Source organism: Heterodontus francisci, chromosome 36, assembly GCF_036365525.1.
Source record: "Heterodontus francisci isolate sHetFra1 chromosome 36, sHetFra1.hap1, whole genome shotgun sequence".
Lineage (NCBI taxonomy): Eukaryota > Metazoa > Chordata > Chondrichthyes > Heterodontiformes > Heterodontidae > Heterodontus > Heterodontus francisci.
The window spans coordinates 22,899,395-22,914,907 of record NC_090406.1 but is presented as its reverse complement, the minus strand read 5'-3'; the positions used below and the strand labels follow the sequence as shown (position 1 = coordinate 22,914,907).

General features: G+C 41.2%; 1 protein-coding gene across 1 annotated transcript in view; it reads left to right on the top strand.

Annotated features, from left to right (window-relative positions):
• Window positions 1–15,496, top strand: part of onecut3b (one cut homeobox 3b) — a 111,544-nt gene extending 96,048 nt beyond the window's left edge. Inside the window, exon 2 of the mRNA XM_068015816.1 lies at window positions 15,204–15,496. Within this exon, the coding sequence (XP_067871917.1) occupies window positions 15,204–15,496 (293 nt within the window). The remainder of the gene's footprint in view (window positions 1–15,203) is intronic.
• Window positions 15,497–15,513: the final 17 nt, after the last annotated feature.

Below are 15,513 nucleotides of genomic sequence, written 5' to 3'. Positions count from 1 at the left end.
CAGAGTCAGGAGAAGTTATAACGGGGAAGATGGAAATGGCAGAAACATCAAATGGATATTTTGCATATGTCTTCATGGTAGAAGACACAAAAACTTTTCAGAAATAGTGAGGAACCAAGGGTCTAGTGAGAATGAAGAACTTAAAGAAATTAGTATTAATAAAGAAATAGCGCTGGAGAAAATAATAAGTTGACAAATCTCCTGGACCTGATACCCTACACCCTAGGGTTTTAAAAGAGGTGGCTACAGCCATAGTGGATGCATTGGTTTTGATCTTCCAAAATTCCCTAGATGGTAGAGCGGTTCCCACAGATTGGAAGATAGCAAATGTAATCCCACTATTCAAGAGAGGAGGACAAGAGAAAGCAAAGAGCTATGGACCAGTTAGCCTGACATCAGAAGTCGGGGAAATTCTAGAATCTATTATTAATGACATGGTAACAGGGCACTTAGAAAATTATAATATGACTGGGCAAAGTCAGAACAGATTTATGAAAGGGAAATCATGTTTGACAAATCTGTAACAAAGTTTTTTGAGGTTGTAATGAGCAGGGTAAATAAGGGGGAACCAGTGGATATTGTGTGTTTAGATTTTCAAAAAGCATTCAATAAGGTACCACACAAGAGGTTACTGCACAAAGTTAGGACTCATAGGATTGGGTGTAACATATTTGCTTGGATTGAGGATTGTTTAACAGACAGAAAACAAAGAGTAGGAATAAAGGGCTCATTTTCAGGTTGGCTGGCTGTCCCAGTTAGGTCCCACATGGATCAGTGCTTGGGCCTCAGCTATTTGCAATCTATATTAAAGTCTTTGCTGAAGGGACTGAATCTAATGTATCCAAGTTTGCTGATGATACAAAGCTGTGAGCAGGACACAAGGAGGCTGCAAAATGATATAGAAAGGTTAAGTGAGTGGGCAAGAAGGTGGCAAATGGAATATAATGTGGAGGAATGTGAAGTTATCCATCTTGGTAGGAAAATAGAAAATCCAAATATTTTTTAAAAGGTGTAAGACAGGGAAATGTTGGTATTCAGAGGGATATGGTGTCCTTTTACACAAATCACAGCAAGTTAACATGCAGGTAAACGATTAGGAAAGCAAATGGTATATTAGCACTTATTACAAAGGAATTGGAGTATAAGAGTAAAAAAGTTTGACTGCAATTTACAGGGATTTGGCGAGATTGCACCTGGAGTACTGTTTTGGTCTCCTTGCCTAAGGAAAGATATATTTGCCTTAGAGAGATTGCAATGAAGTTTCATTGGACTCATTGCTGGGATGAGGAATTTGCCCTATGAGGAGAAATTGAGTAGATTAGGTCTATATTCCCTGGAGTTCAGAAGAATGTGAAGTGATCTCATTGAAACATATAAAATTCTTAAGGAGTTTTACAGGGTAGATGTTGGGAGGATGTTGGCTTGGTTTGGGAGTCCAAAACTAGGGGTCACAGTTTCAGAATAAGGGGGTCAGCCATTTAGGACTGAGATGAGAAGAAATAGCTTCACGTAAAGGGCTGTAGATCGTTGAAATTCTCTACCCCAGAGAGCTGAGGATATTCAGTTGTTGAGTATATTCCAGTCAGAGGTCAATAGATTTTTGGATAATAATGGGAATCGACAGATATGGGAATAATGTGGGAAGGTAGCTTGAGGCAGAAGACCAGTGATGATTTAATTGAACAGTGGAGAAGGTTCAAAGGGCCAAATGGCCGACCGCTGCACTTGTTTATATTCTAATGAATTTACATTTTTAGTTCCTTAAATTTTAAGTACAGACAATATTGTAATTATTTTTCTTTTTAATTATTTTATTATTATGACCTGTTGTGAGAGGAACTAAGAATGATCAATTGGTATGCACTGGATACAATGAATAAATGGAATATATTTGGAGACAGAATGTGTTTGTTCTGCAGTCACCTAATTATATCAGGTAAAAACTGTTCATATAAGGAGGCAGGACACTAATACGATCAACAAGGGAAGTGACATTTTAGCTCAGTTCATACTACCATTGCTTCTGAGGCAAAGGGTTGAATTTTCCTTGTCCGTGATGGCAGACTTGGAGGAAAAGGAGCCGGGAAAATGGAAGGAACCACATCAGGATGTGGCTCACAGGGGCGGGCAGCCAAGTAAATTAAGTCCCAAATTGGGGGTGATTTTGTGGCCTCGCCGGCATTTTACCATCAGCAAAGTGGCCCCCCCACCACGTGCAGAGGTACCCTCCCTGTGGCAGGCTGAGGGGTCATTGGAGCTGGAGGCTGCATGCCCCATTGATGGGGCAGTGAGCTTGAAAGGCTGCAATTGTAGCTGAGGCTGATCCAGCAGAGGGGTTTCCCCTCCATCTTTATGCACCCGCCGGTCTAGTTTTTGTTTATTTCTGTACTGCTGTGCAGCGCAGCGAGGACACCTCCATGTTGAGACACACTCGCAGTCTGTTCTCCAATGTCCTGGCCAACATTCTTTCCACAGCTCAAATCATCAAAAAAAATCCCAGATGAAACTGTCTTACATCTCATCTCCCATTTGTGGAACCTTATTTAAAAGTGGCTTCTGGGTTTCCCTACATACAGCAATTCATTGATTGTGAAGTGCTTTGAGATTTCCTGAAGATACAAAAAGTGCCACATAAATGCAAGTTCTTTCATGTAATGCAGAGAATAAGGGGTTAAAAACAGTTTTGCAAAAGTGTATAATTTCTACTAGCAAGCCCTCATATGCACCAGGCAGCGCATCAGAAAATTATAAATGCTTGTGAATTTACATCCATTGAAATCAATCAATTACATGCAGTACAAGTGTGATTTTCTGAAAAGCCACATATTGGTGTGGGGTGTCAGAGAGCTTTGCCCAAATTATAAAATTAAAGGTTTAGTTAAAGGTAAGGACAGAGTAAAAGAGCTGACAAAAATCGACTAGGGAAACAGTGAAAATTCCCGAAAGGGACTTGACAATTAATGATTAAGAAATGGCAGATGTTCTTGATGACTTCTTTGTGTCAGTATTTGTACATGAATCTGGAGACTGCCTTCCCCACAAGGGGTAAGGTTTACAGGACAAGAGGAAGAAAAACTGATAAATATAGAATGAAGTAACAGTAAAAGAAAGCAAGGCGCCCTTCCCTGATGGACTTCAAAGAAGAGTATCAAAGAAATTGACAAATAAAATTGGATACCTCTTGAAATGGAGAATAATAAAGCAGCAGGAGAAATACAAAATTGCTTTACAAGTAATAGGCCTTGCTTGGCAAATCAACTAGCGTCCTTTGTGAATGCAACTGAGTTAATTAAATTTAGTAGATTTCATATAACTGGACATTAGCCAAGTTTTGATAAAGTACCACATTGTTTTACAAACTGGAAAGGCATCGAATGAGAGGAAAGCCTTTGAGTCAGAGAATGCAAAGAGTTGTGGTTAAAAGACCAACACAAAAAGGGGTATTAGTTGGGTATTAGAGAGATTGGTTTTGGAGCTATTTTATATATTTGTTCTTGGATATGCATGGCACTGGCAAAGACACATTTGCTGAGAAGGTAATGGTGTGCTTTCTTGAACTGCTGATGATAATCCTACAGTTGTGTTAGGTAAAAGAAAAAAATCCAGGATTTTGATCCACTGGCAATCGGGTATCTGTCTAAGTCAAGATAATATGTGACTTGGAAGGGAACTTAGAGATGATGGTATTTCCATAATCTCACTGTTCCTGTTTTTCTTTGTGGTACAGGTTGCAGAGATAGGAGGTGTTGTTGAAATAAGCTTGGTGAGCTGCTACAGTGCAGCCTTTGACAGTACATACTCAAGCCACTGTGTGCCATTGGTGGAGTGAATGGGCATTGGGTGGTGTGGTAAGGGCACTCATCAAGCAAACTGCTCTGTCCTGGATGCTGTTGAACTTCTTGAGTGTTGTTGCAGCTGCAGCCATCCAGATTAATAGTGACTTCTGTCCAAGGTTAGCATAGAAAATGGGTCTGACAGTAAATGAAGCCCCCCCACACTTACAGTGCACACATGCTGGTGAAAGCTGTGAGCTAGAATTTTCTGTGGTACAAATACAGTCATATCAAACTTGTCATAGATAGATCAAATAGTACAGTACCATAGGAAGCCATTTGGTCCATCCTGTCCACTATTGAATCTGTATCCATTACCCTTACAGGTAGTGCATGCCAAATCCAAACCACTCATTGAGTAAAACAGTTCTTCCTTAAATCACCTTTTGCCAATCACTTTCATCATTATCATTTCATTATCAACCCTTCAGCCATTGGAAACAGTTTATTTTTATTTCCTCTATCTAAACCCTTCATGATTTGAAACACCTCTATCAAATTGCCTCAGCATTCTCTGTTCTAAGAAGCACAACCCCAGCTTAGCCAATCTATCCACATTACTGCAATCTTTCACCCCGGGACCATTCTAGAAAATCTCCTCTTTACCCTCTCCTGTCTCTATTTCCCCTTTTTTAAAGATCACTAACCCATTTAGTGGGTTAATGATGTCACTAAAATAGCGGGCAAAGGAATTTGACCTGAGTGTGTTAAATGTTCAAACAATAGCACTGCTCACAGTGATTTCAGTTCATTCATAGTTGTCTCAGTATAATTTGGTGTGTCTCAGTATAATTTGGTGTGTCTCAGTATTAACCCCTGTAACATGTTATAAACTACTAAATTGCATGCCAGTTAAGGCAAATGAACTGATTTTTGAGAACAGGACAATGAATTTTGATGATACAGAAGCTGAAATTAATTTGTCCAATACCCTAGCTAGCTGCAGTAATTGTATAAATTGTACTCATTTCCTATATAACGTACACCTCAGTCTCTATCTTTACAATGTATATTGAAGCTGATTTGAGCAATGTATGGTCTAGTGTTTAAAGATGAAACGGGTTTTTGTTTGCTGCTACGTTCTGGATGCTTCTCCTTCTTGTTTCCTTTGCAGAATGGCTTCACTACATTTGGGAATCAATTTGTTTTTGTAAAACACTTCGTACATTTTGCTCATTATATCTGTGCATCTAGGGACTTTATTGCAACTGGAATGGGGTGGGATGGAGAGTGAAGGGGAGACCTAAGAGCCCAATCTGATGATTTCTCTGCAACTGCATAACCTATGCTTGGAAATGCAGCAAAAGAGATAGAGTGAGAGATAGCTGTTCTCTCTCCTGAGGTTAAACAGTCTGATTCACCAAGTCTGCTGATGGAGAGCTCTTGGGACTCAAACATTCACTTCTTCAATTATGAATTGAATAGCCTCATTGTTAGAAGACACCTACATTTGTCTAGACTGGTAGATTTCCTCACCAAGATCATATATTTTGTGGTAAAATTATTAAAAATGTGATATGAATAATTCTGTAAAATTACACTTGCCACCTAATGCTTTTAGAAAATATAATTTGCATATAACTGGAATTACAGTTCTTCACTTGTTCACTGTTTTATACAAGCAGTGGTTTTAGGAACTGTGACTTTTTGTTGTTGCCTTTTGCAGCCTACAGACTTTCCCCTCAGAGGGAAGCCATGTAATAGATCTAAGTGTTACAGGATTAGTATTGTGCATGCTGCTATGGCAAGGGAAAGAGGAAAACAAGCTGACAGAATTGAACATCACCCACAAATGATAGACGAAAGATACTAAGAAAGAGCAAGGTAACGTGCCTCTGACAGGCTTCAGACAGCAGGAATTTCCACCGGGGATCTCCCAGCTTTCTGCCGTAACTTCAGGAGATCTGAAAAAACCCCAGAGAAACAGTGAAAACAACTGCCTGTGCTGTTTCTCTGGGGTTTCTACCAAAGTTACAGTGGTAGATTGGGAGAATGCCTGCAAAAACTCTACTGTGGGGTATTAAAGGAGGTGGCTGTTGTAATTGTTTCTGAATTATTTAATCAAATAAATTTGATTCTGGCTGACTCTCTACCCTTTTCCAATATTCATCCCTATCTTTACTCATGGTTGCATTTTTACACATAATGTAAGAGCTTTTTTCCCCTTATCTCTCACATTATTTCCCTTATTGCTCGCATTAGTTCCTACCTCTTCTAATGGAATTTTAACTAATGGAATGTATTTGTTCTAATGTCCCTTAAGTATGGAAATTCTGTATTTTGTCATCCAAGGCACTGGTGCTGATGCAAAAATGTAACTGTTATGAATGAATGTGGCCCAAAGAGGCCTATTTTGTATTAAAAACAAGAAATGCTGGAACCACTCAGCAGGTCTGGCAGCATCTGTGGAAAGAGAAGCAGAGTTAACGTTTCGGGTCAGTGCCCCTTCATCGGGCCTATTTTGTAGCCTTCTTGCATGCAAATGTACCTGAACTAGGCCTCAGCTGATCAAAGTGGTTGATGGTGTAGTCAGATTGTGGAACAGCATCATGAGAACACAGGTCGAGAGATTCTGTGGAACCATTCTAGTGCTAATGTTTCCCAGCTTGGACTGGAGGATTTTTCATTGTAAATATTTATTAAATAAATAGCAGTGTCTATTATTAATGGAAATCAGAATTTTATGTATATATATTTCCCAGCTCATTCTTTTTAAGTTTGGCCTAACTGAATGTATTGATTACACATGTTAAGAATGGGTGATATTGAGTTACAAGGATCACTCTTTTGACAACAATGAGGTTGAAATTACTTCAACATTTATAAGAAATAAATATTGCATTCTCTGCAAATCCTGTTTGTATTGTTTTAACACATTTGTCAATCCATTTACAGTTCTTTCCTGATCATTTGAAGTCACTTAATTCAAAATACTGGATAATTCAAATCTGAACTGGCCTGAAAATTCCTGTTTATTCAGTTGCTTAATTCAAATTATTAGATAAATCAAAATGTTTGGCATCAAAAAAATGACTGAATATTCAGGCTGTAAATTTCATAGAAATGAACTAATATGTATCCTACAAATTATCTCAGAGTAATTTCAGCTCCTGTATGTAAAATCACAATGCAGGTCTTAGTGCAGAGCAAAATGACCTAACCACAATTGTGAAATTAATATAATAAATGAATATAACAGGATCATGCGTGCACTCTCCCCTGCTTTTGACAGATCGAAAATAGCTTACTTTCTCATTAACTACAAGTGTAACTTTTAAGGGCTGCAGAGCCTTGGACAATGTAGATAGGGAAAGGGACCAGCAAAAGTTGAATAGTTGTAATAAAGCTCATTCTTCTGCCCAGTAAATGCACTTCTGTTAATGGCTCCCATATTTTCATCTGACTGTGGTTTTCTTTATTCCATAAGTGTTTCATTTTATTCTGTTTTCTAACCTTTCTTTCCCCTGAGACTTGTTTTCTTCCACCTCTGCAGTTTTTTTATTTATTTATGGTTGTATGTTATATTTAACATTTCATTATTTATAAAGTGATTTCAGGAGTCCATTGATAATCAAAGTGGTTATATAACCTGGGATCAGTTCCTGCACTCACCCCGACTAAAGCCAAGCAGTATGAGAACTTTGTAGAAAGCCATCTTCCAGAGTTCGGGTTTCATATCAGGTGGAATGCAAGTCCAGTGTCGATGACACTGGATTTTGTAAAGTACTTGCACATAAATTTCTTGAGCACTGTATAAACTGAGTATTGAGTGTTTTAAATATCAAGAAAAAGTCATTGCTGACTCACTATTCTTTTAATATTAACAAACAATCACCAAGGAAGTGAGTCCTGGAGATAGAAATTTCTCTTGGATGATGACGCAAAATGGGTGGTATTGGATTGGTTGCCTGTTCTACGCAATGCCTGATATTTAATTCCATTGGCTGCAATAGAACTGCCATCAGGCACTGCATATAATGGGCAGCCAATCCAATACCACCGTTTTGCGTCACTGTCCAAGATGGATTTCTAACCCTCTGTGTATATGGGGAAGCACCCATGCACAGAGTTTTCTCCTGGTGGGCAGAATACCAGTCACAATGCACAGTAAAGCTTCTGCCTTTGGCTAGCTTTGCTGCCCACTAGTTCAAGATTGTTTACTGTAGCTGCAGTGTAAATACCTACATGGCTAAGAGCATAACCCCAGAGATAAATTCTCAAAATTTCACGAATATCAGCAAGTTACTGTGAAAAGCAGGGACCAGCAACAATCTTAATTGAATACTAAAGCACCTTGATGCTGTGAATTTGATTTACGATGGTTCTCCAGTAAAGCTAAAAACAAAGCCTGGGAATGCGTTAGGGAGTCCATCATCCAACAATGAATGCGTGTTGTATTTGCAAATAAAACTTGGAAACAAATACTTTGCACACATTGTTGAGGGACTGATCATGATCCCAAGTTCTGAGGCCATTGTGATGGCCTAAAGAATAAGTGTGTTTTATAATTTACTAGGGAGGGCCTGAATGGTATCGCAATTTTGCTGAGTGAATGAATGTTTGTTACTCTTGCACTTACCCATAGACTTTCTATGGCCTTTTGCACGGCATGCACGGAATTTATTGGGCCCCCGGGAGATGGGCTGGGGGTGGCGGGGGGGTATCATAGAATAGTGACAGAAGGCAGGGTGTGGGGGGGCCCATCGCCCTGTAATTAAGTCGGGAGCAGGAAAGGCCTAAGACGGCCTTCCCACCCAGAGGCCAATTGAGGCTGTTAAGTGGCCAATTATTAGCATCTTAAGGGCCTCTTCCTGCCATCGCTGGAATTACACCAGTGGCAGTACTGGCCTCCGCCAGGGGAGGAGGTCGCCCAGTGAAACAAGGCGTCCTTGGTGGGGGGAGGGGTGCTCCTCCGTGGACAATTTGTGGCCCACAAAGGGCCCCCCAGTGGCAAAGGCCGCCTGTCTGCTAAGCCCTCTGTGCCCTCAACAACCACCCTCACCTTTCCTCACTGGGGCCTGACGAACTGGCCCCAGCAACCCGGCTACACCTACCTCAGGTCCAGGGATCCAGCGCTGGGCCTGGTCCCAGGCCTGCTGTAGTACCAGCAGTGGCCACCACTTCTACTGATACTACTGAGCTGCTGGCCCTCTGATAAACCTGCAGCTCTTGGAAGCGGGATCTCCGTCTTTAAAAGGGATGGAGACCCTGGAGCCAGGGAGTTAAATTGAATTGTACCTGGAGGGGGCTACGAAGGGCTGAGGTGGGGGTTCTTTTACCACTCCTGGTTGTTTTCTGGTTCCCATAAGTTAGAAATAATCACACTTTAAACTTGGAAAGGCTTGAGCTCTTTGTTTAATCATTCAGCCACCATGCTGCCTGGTATAGAACTGCCTGAGACTGGTGCCCTGTTACACATCACATGACTCTCTAGTGCAGCCATGAATGTGGCCCCCCTGAACACTTACACATAACAATTAGTTCCTAGCTAATTAATTTGTAGCACTTTACAGATAGTTAACAATATATAACATCCCTCTTTCTTTAAAAACATAAAGCCCCTATATCAATATAACTGTCCCAGTCATTAACCTTTCTTTAAACTAAAAAAGATCAACTGACTTTTGGAAATAATCTGAATCCCTTTTTAGAAATATAGAAACATAGACAAATAGGAGCAGGAGTAGGCCATCTGGCCCTTCGAGCCTGCATCGCCATTCAATACGATCATAGCTGATCATCCAAACTCAGTAACCTGTTCCCACTTTCTCCCCGTATCCCTTGATTCCTTTAGCCCTAAGAACTATATTTAACTCTTGAATATATTTAATGATTTGGCCTCAACTGTTCACCACTCTCTGGGTGAAGAAGTCCCTCCTCATCTCAGTCCTAAATGGTTTACTCCTTATCCTTAGACTGTGACCCCTGGTCCTGAACTCCCCCGCCATCGAGAACATCCTTCTTGAATCTAGTCTGTCCAGTCCTGTTAGAATTTTGTAGGTTTTAGTATTTTATAGCATGTATTCTTTTCTAAAAGTAATATTCACAGTATCACTTAGGTGATAAGGTGTCGCGTCTCCATCTTGTAGATTTGGCATCCGTTGCTCTCAGTGATGAGTTGGCATGCTAGACAGGTGATGTTGTGCTTGTTGCTCCTGGTGTTGTAGGAGTTGTGCTTGCTGTTGCTAATGTTGTGTCACCCGTTGGTGGCGTTGTTAACATTGTCTCGCTGGATAGTGATGTTTCCAGTGTTGTTGATGATCTTTTCAGTTATTCCAGCTCAGCTGTAGGTCAAATATGGGTTCTGTTCCTACTCCTTTGGTTATCAGTTTTGGTCTCAATGGTGTACGACCTTGGGATCTCAGCTTCACTAACAATTTTTGCTGGACTCCAAGTTTTCATGATTGGATCTTGTACATATACAGTTTGTCCTTTCAACAGTTCAGGTAGGGATTTGTTGAACTGTTGCTCTCCTCTTACCTGTGCTTCAGTGAGCTGTTGTCTCACTTCCTCCTGATCACTTGGAAGATTTATTTTGCTTGGCATAGTCGTCTTATATTTTCTACCATTCAACATCTCTGCAGGTGATTTCATGTCAGCCTTGAGAGATGTGGATTGGAGTGAGAATAAGGCCAGATTTGGGTCTTCCTTCATCTGTTGGCATTTCACAAGGGTTCTTTTGACTGTCTGGACGTGTCTTTCTATAAACCCTTGTCCCTGTGGGTAGTGTGGTGATGAGGTGACGGTGTTGAACCCATACTGGCCAGCGAATTCCTTAAATTCTCTGGCTGTGAATTGGGTACCATAGTCACATATTAATCTTTCAGGAATCCCTTGCTCAGTGAACAGAACTCGTATTGCTGAGATGATTGTTGTGGCTCAAGTCTTTCACCTTCCGGATAAAAGGGAACTTTGAATAATAGTCTGCGACTATGAGATACCATTCTTGCTTATGTGTGAATAAATCAGCTCCTACAGTATGCCATGGTCTGGGTGGTACTTCAGTAGCTATCATCTCTTTTTGCTGTGTGTTTTTGTACTTCTGGCACACATTGCATGTAGACACCATATTTTTGATGTCTTTGTATATGCCTATCCAGTACACAGCTGATTTGGCTCTGAGCTTACACTTCTCCATTCCCATGTGGCCTTCGTGTATCTTTTGGAGAAGTTCTTCCTGCATTGTTTTAGTTATGATTATTCTGGATCCGGCCAGCAGAACACCATCTTCTAGTGAGATGTCATCTCTGATAGACCAGTACTGCCGTATTGCTGGCTGTGTTTGTTGTTCCTATCAGGCCATCCCTGGATCACTTGTGTGACAGCATCTGTAACACCTCATCTTTGTGGGTCTCATCTCTAATTTGACTCAGTTTCGGTGGTGTTACATTCACTAGGTGATGAACCTTTATATCTAGATCTTCTATCTCGTGTTTCTCCTGTGGCGACAACCGATATAGGGTGTCTGCCAGCATCATTTCTCTTCCTGGCTTGTATTTCAGAGTGAAATCGTAACTCTGAAGCTTCAAGAGTAACCTATGTAGTCTTGCTGGTCCTTTACATAGATTTTTCCAGTAGATCTGCTCCAGTGGGCGATGATCACTCTCCACGATGACCTTTTCTCCCACAGAGATATGTGTGGAATGTCTCACATCAATACACGACTGCCAAAAGCGCTCTTTCTATGTTGGCATATCTGGTGTCAGCTGAAGTTAGGGCTTTGGATGCAAATGCTATTCGTTTTCCCTCTTGTTTGTAGCAGGGCTGCTCCCAGTCCTTTAGTGGAAGCATCTACTTGCAGAGTGATAGGTTTCTTTCTGTCGTAGTATGACAGACTTGCCTCCTTGCATACTACATTTTTGAGTTTGTTGAAACTCCTGCCGTGTGACTCTGCCCACTGGTACTCTACATCTTCTTTCATCAAATCCTGCAGGTTTGCTGTGTGTTCCGACATGTGCGGTATGAAAGAGCTCATGTATTGGATGAAGCCAAAGAAACTTCTCAACTCTCTCTTATCTCTTGGGGCTTCCATTCCAGAGATGGCTGAGATTCTTTCAGGACTCTGCTCGACTCCGTCAGGAGTGTACAGCATCCCAAAGAACTAGCATTCTGTCACTACCTATGCATTTGTCTGTGTTTAGCTTGATCCCAGCTTTCCTGGTTCTCTCCATGGCTTAATGTAGGTGGTTGTCATGATCTTTTCCATCTACACCATATATCTGGATACCGTCTGCTATGCCGACTGCTCCTTTGCATCCCCTGTATGTCGTATCTACCTACTGTTGGAACACATCCTGACTCAGTTTAAGGCCAAAAGGTAGACACAGGAATTTGTACCATCCAAAGGGTGTGTTGAATGTTGTCAACGATGAAGATTCTGCGTCTAGCTTCTCATTCCAGTAGCCATTTCTGACATCAAGCTTGCTGAAAACTTTTGCCCCTGCCAGTGCTAGTGTGATCTCTTCCAGTATTGGAATAAGGTAGTGATCCCTCTTTATTGTTTGGTTAAGATCTTTGGGATCTAGGCAAATTCTTAGCCATCCATTTGGCCTCGCTCGCACCACAATAGAATTTACCCAATCTGTAGGCTCTGTGACTCTGGCAATCACCTTATTTTCTTCCAGTTCTTGGAGCTCTCTTTAAAGCTTTCTTTTTCGTTCTATTGGTACTTTATGTGGGGGATGAATCACTTGTTTCATCACTGGGTCAATAGTGATGTGATACTCAAAATCTTCAAAGCATCCAACCATCTCATCAAAACAGTCTGGGTACATTTGTACCAGATCTTCTTTGCTTCTGATTGGAGGGCATTTTTCAATGGAATGTACTATCTTCAACCCTCAGTGTCACCTCCTTCATCTCATGGTATACTGAGATAATCTGCAGCTCTTTGCAACTGCTCAACCCCAGGATAGCAGGACCATCTGTTTCAATGACATAGAACATACAGTTAATATCTTTTCCTTTGTGTGTCCCTCTGATGTGGGTTGTTCCTAGCTGTCGAATCTCAGTTACCCCGTATGCTGTTAGCATGACATTGTTCGGTTTCTGAGCACCTTTCCTTGCGTAACCATTTTTCCCCAAAATTTTCAGGAAAGATCTTCTGGTATAGTCTGAGCAGGATGACGTTACTCTGTGCTCTATTATCAATCTACAGATTTATTGTTGTGGGCTTATTTATCATCCTCTTCTTGATCTGAATGGTCATGAGAATTTCTTTTCACTGTGAACTGTCTCATCCAGACATTTCGTGTAATTGGATGGTTCTTATATCTATCATGTTCTCAAATCCATCGTCATCTTCCAGGGTATGGATATTTTGGTTTCTTTCCCAAATTATTTGCTGTTAGTCTGGCTCTGGTGACTCATTTACCACCTTCTTCCCTTGTTCTGTACATCATTTCCCAGTGATTCGTCTTTCCGCAAGCTCTACCGATTGTTCCATATACAGGATATTTTCTTCTGTCTGTGAATTCATGTGGTTGTCCACAGCTCCTGAACATCTTCCTGTCTGGTGTACATTCTTTGGTTCTTGTTTCACTGCATCAACCATGCTGCCTTTCTCTTGGCTTAACTGAAGGCTAGCTGTTTGGGTACTGAGTGTCTTCATCTGTCTGCTCGTGGCTTCATGTGCTCTGGCAGTATCTACAGCCTGCAACATTGTGAGTTTGTCCTTTCCAATTAGAGCTTTCTGTACTTCAGGATGTGCAGAACTCCAAGCTAGCTGACCTTTTCATCTGTGTCCTTAAATTTAAATTTTTGGCTGTATCTTTTCAATCTTGTTACAAAATTGCCAATAGGCTCACCTAGTTCCTGTCTGAGGCCTTGAAATTCATATCGGTATATCCTATGATTTGATTTTGACTGGAGATGGGTGCTAAATCTTTCAAAAATGTTATCTGGGTTTCTGCTGTCTTCTTCATCAGGTCCCAGCTGTTAAACAAATTTAATCCTTTATCTCCTGCCCACAGAAGGATATAGCTGACCCTCTCCTCTTTGCTAGTGCCTTTTAGGAAACTACTGAATGTCAATCTGCACTTCTGTTTAAACTTCTCAGATGCCTCTAAAACACCATCATCTTCCCAATTCAATGGGCTGTAGCTGTGTGTTCATTGCTGTGCCAGCCAACATTTCGGGTTTTGTATTTGCATGATTCACACAGGTTTTCTTTCTCTTTAACTCTCTTTTCACTAATTTGGGTCAATTTTTCCCAATCTAATTCTTTTTAAATGTTTTAGGTCTGCTCACAGCCACTTGCTGCTAACATATTACATCTCCTGGTTGTTTTATGGTTCCCATAAGTTAGAAATAATCACACTTTAAACTTGGAAAAGCTTGAGCTCTTTGTTTAATCATTTAGGCGCAAAGCTGCCTGGTATAGGAGGGCCTGAGGCTGGTGTCCTGTTACACATCACATGACTCTCTAGTGCAGCCATGAATGTGCCACCCCTCCCCCCGATGCCTGGAACACTTACACATAACAATTAGTTCTTACCCAATTAGTTCCTAGTACTTTACAGATAGTATAACAATATGCAACAGGTTCGGCCCGCCATCAGGACCCCCACAGACTCCACTAAATTCAGCCCCAAATTCCTGAGAGCCAAACCACCCAAAAAATGAAGCACCCTCTACCGGGGTGGGACCTGTGTGAACAGAGCAAGCAATCCTTAACAAATCAGACTGAAGAAATGCTTACTGAGCAGCCCAAATTCTGGATTATTGAATTCAACCTCAAATCAGGTACGGAAAGTAAAACGAAAAGAGGGGAAGATTAGATTGAGAAAGAAAGATAAAAGACAGAAAGAAAAAAAATTAAAAATCTCCAATGATAATTAAAATCTGGAGGAATGAGACTCCACACTTGAAAAAGTTAACTTACAGTGCCAGAAAGATTGTTTGGCAGCAATCTTACCACACCATTAAAAGGATTCTTAGACTGGAATGGGAAAGTCCTAACCTTATTTGATGAGCTTAGTCCATATCTATGAGTTAAGTGCAACAACTTCAATGTATTTGAATGGTGAGTCAGATGGCGAGATGCCTTTTTCGCACAACTTTTGGAGGTTCAAGGATCTTGACAGCGCCTGCCAGATTTCGGTGTTTGACTGCACATGTATTCAGTGGAGGTTGCTGTCCAATGCACATAAGTAACGGTGAGCCTCACCTCTGTTATTGCAAAATCCGGCCTATTATGAACAACTGAGTAACAAGTGACCTTCCTTCTAGGTGGCTGTAGGAGATCCTCAACCCTAATAATGAGTTAACTTGCAGTTGGAATAAAATGTATCCCACAGGTCCACAGCCTCAATATATCGCTTTGATCATTGTGATTTCATTTAAAATCTTTTTTTCTCTTCTCTCTCTTAGCTTGCAAGCGTAAAGAGCAAGAGCAAAACCGAGATCGAGCCACGACACCAAAAAAGCAGCGGCTTGTCTTCACTGATCTCCAGCGCCGCACCCTGATTGCCATATTTAAGGAAAACAAACGGCCATCCAAAGAAATGCAGATCACCATTTCCCAGCAGCTGGGGCTGGAGCTCAACACAGTCAGCAACTTCTTCATGAACGCCCGCAGGCGAAGCATGGACAGATGGGTGGATGAGCCGTCTACCACCACTGGGCCACCAGCGTCAGCTGCAAGCACTTTTACCAAAGCGTGACAGAGGGAAGAGTAGGC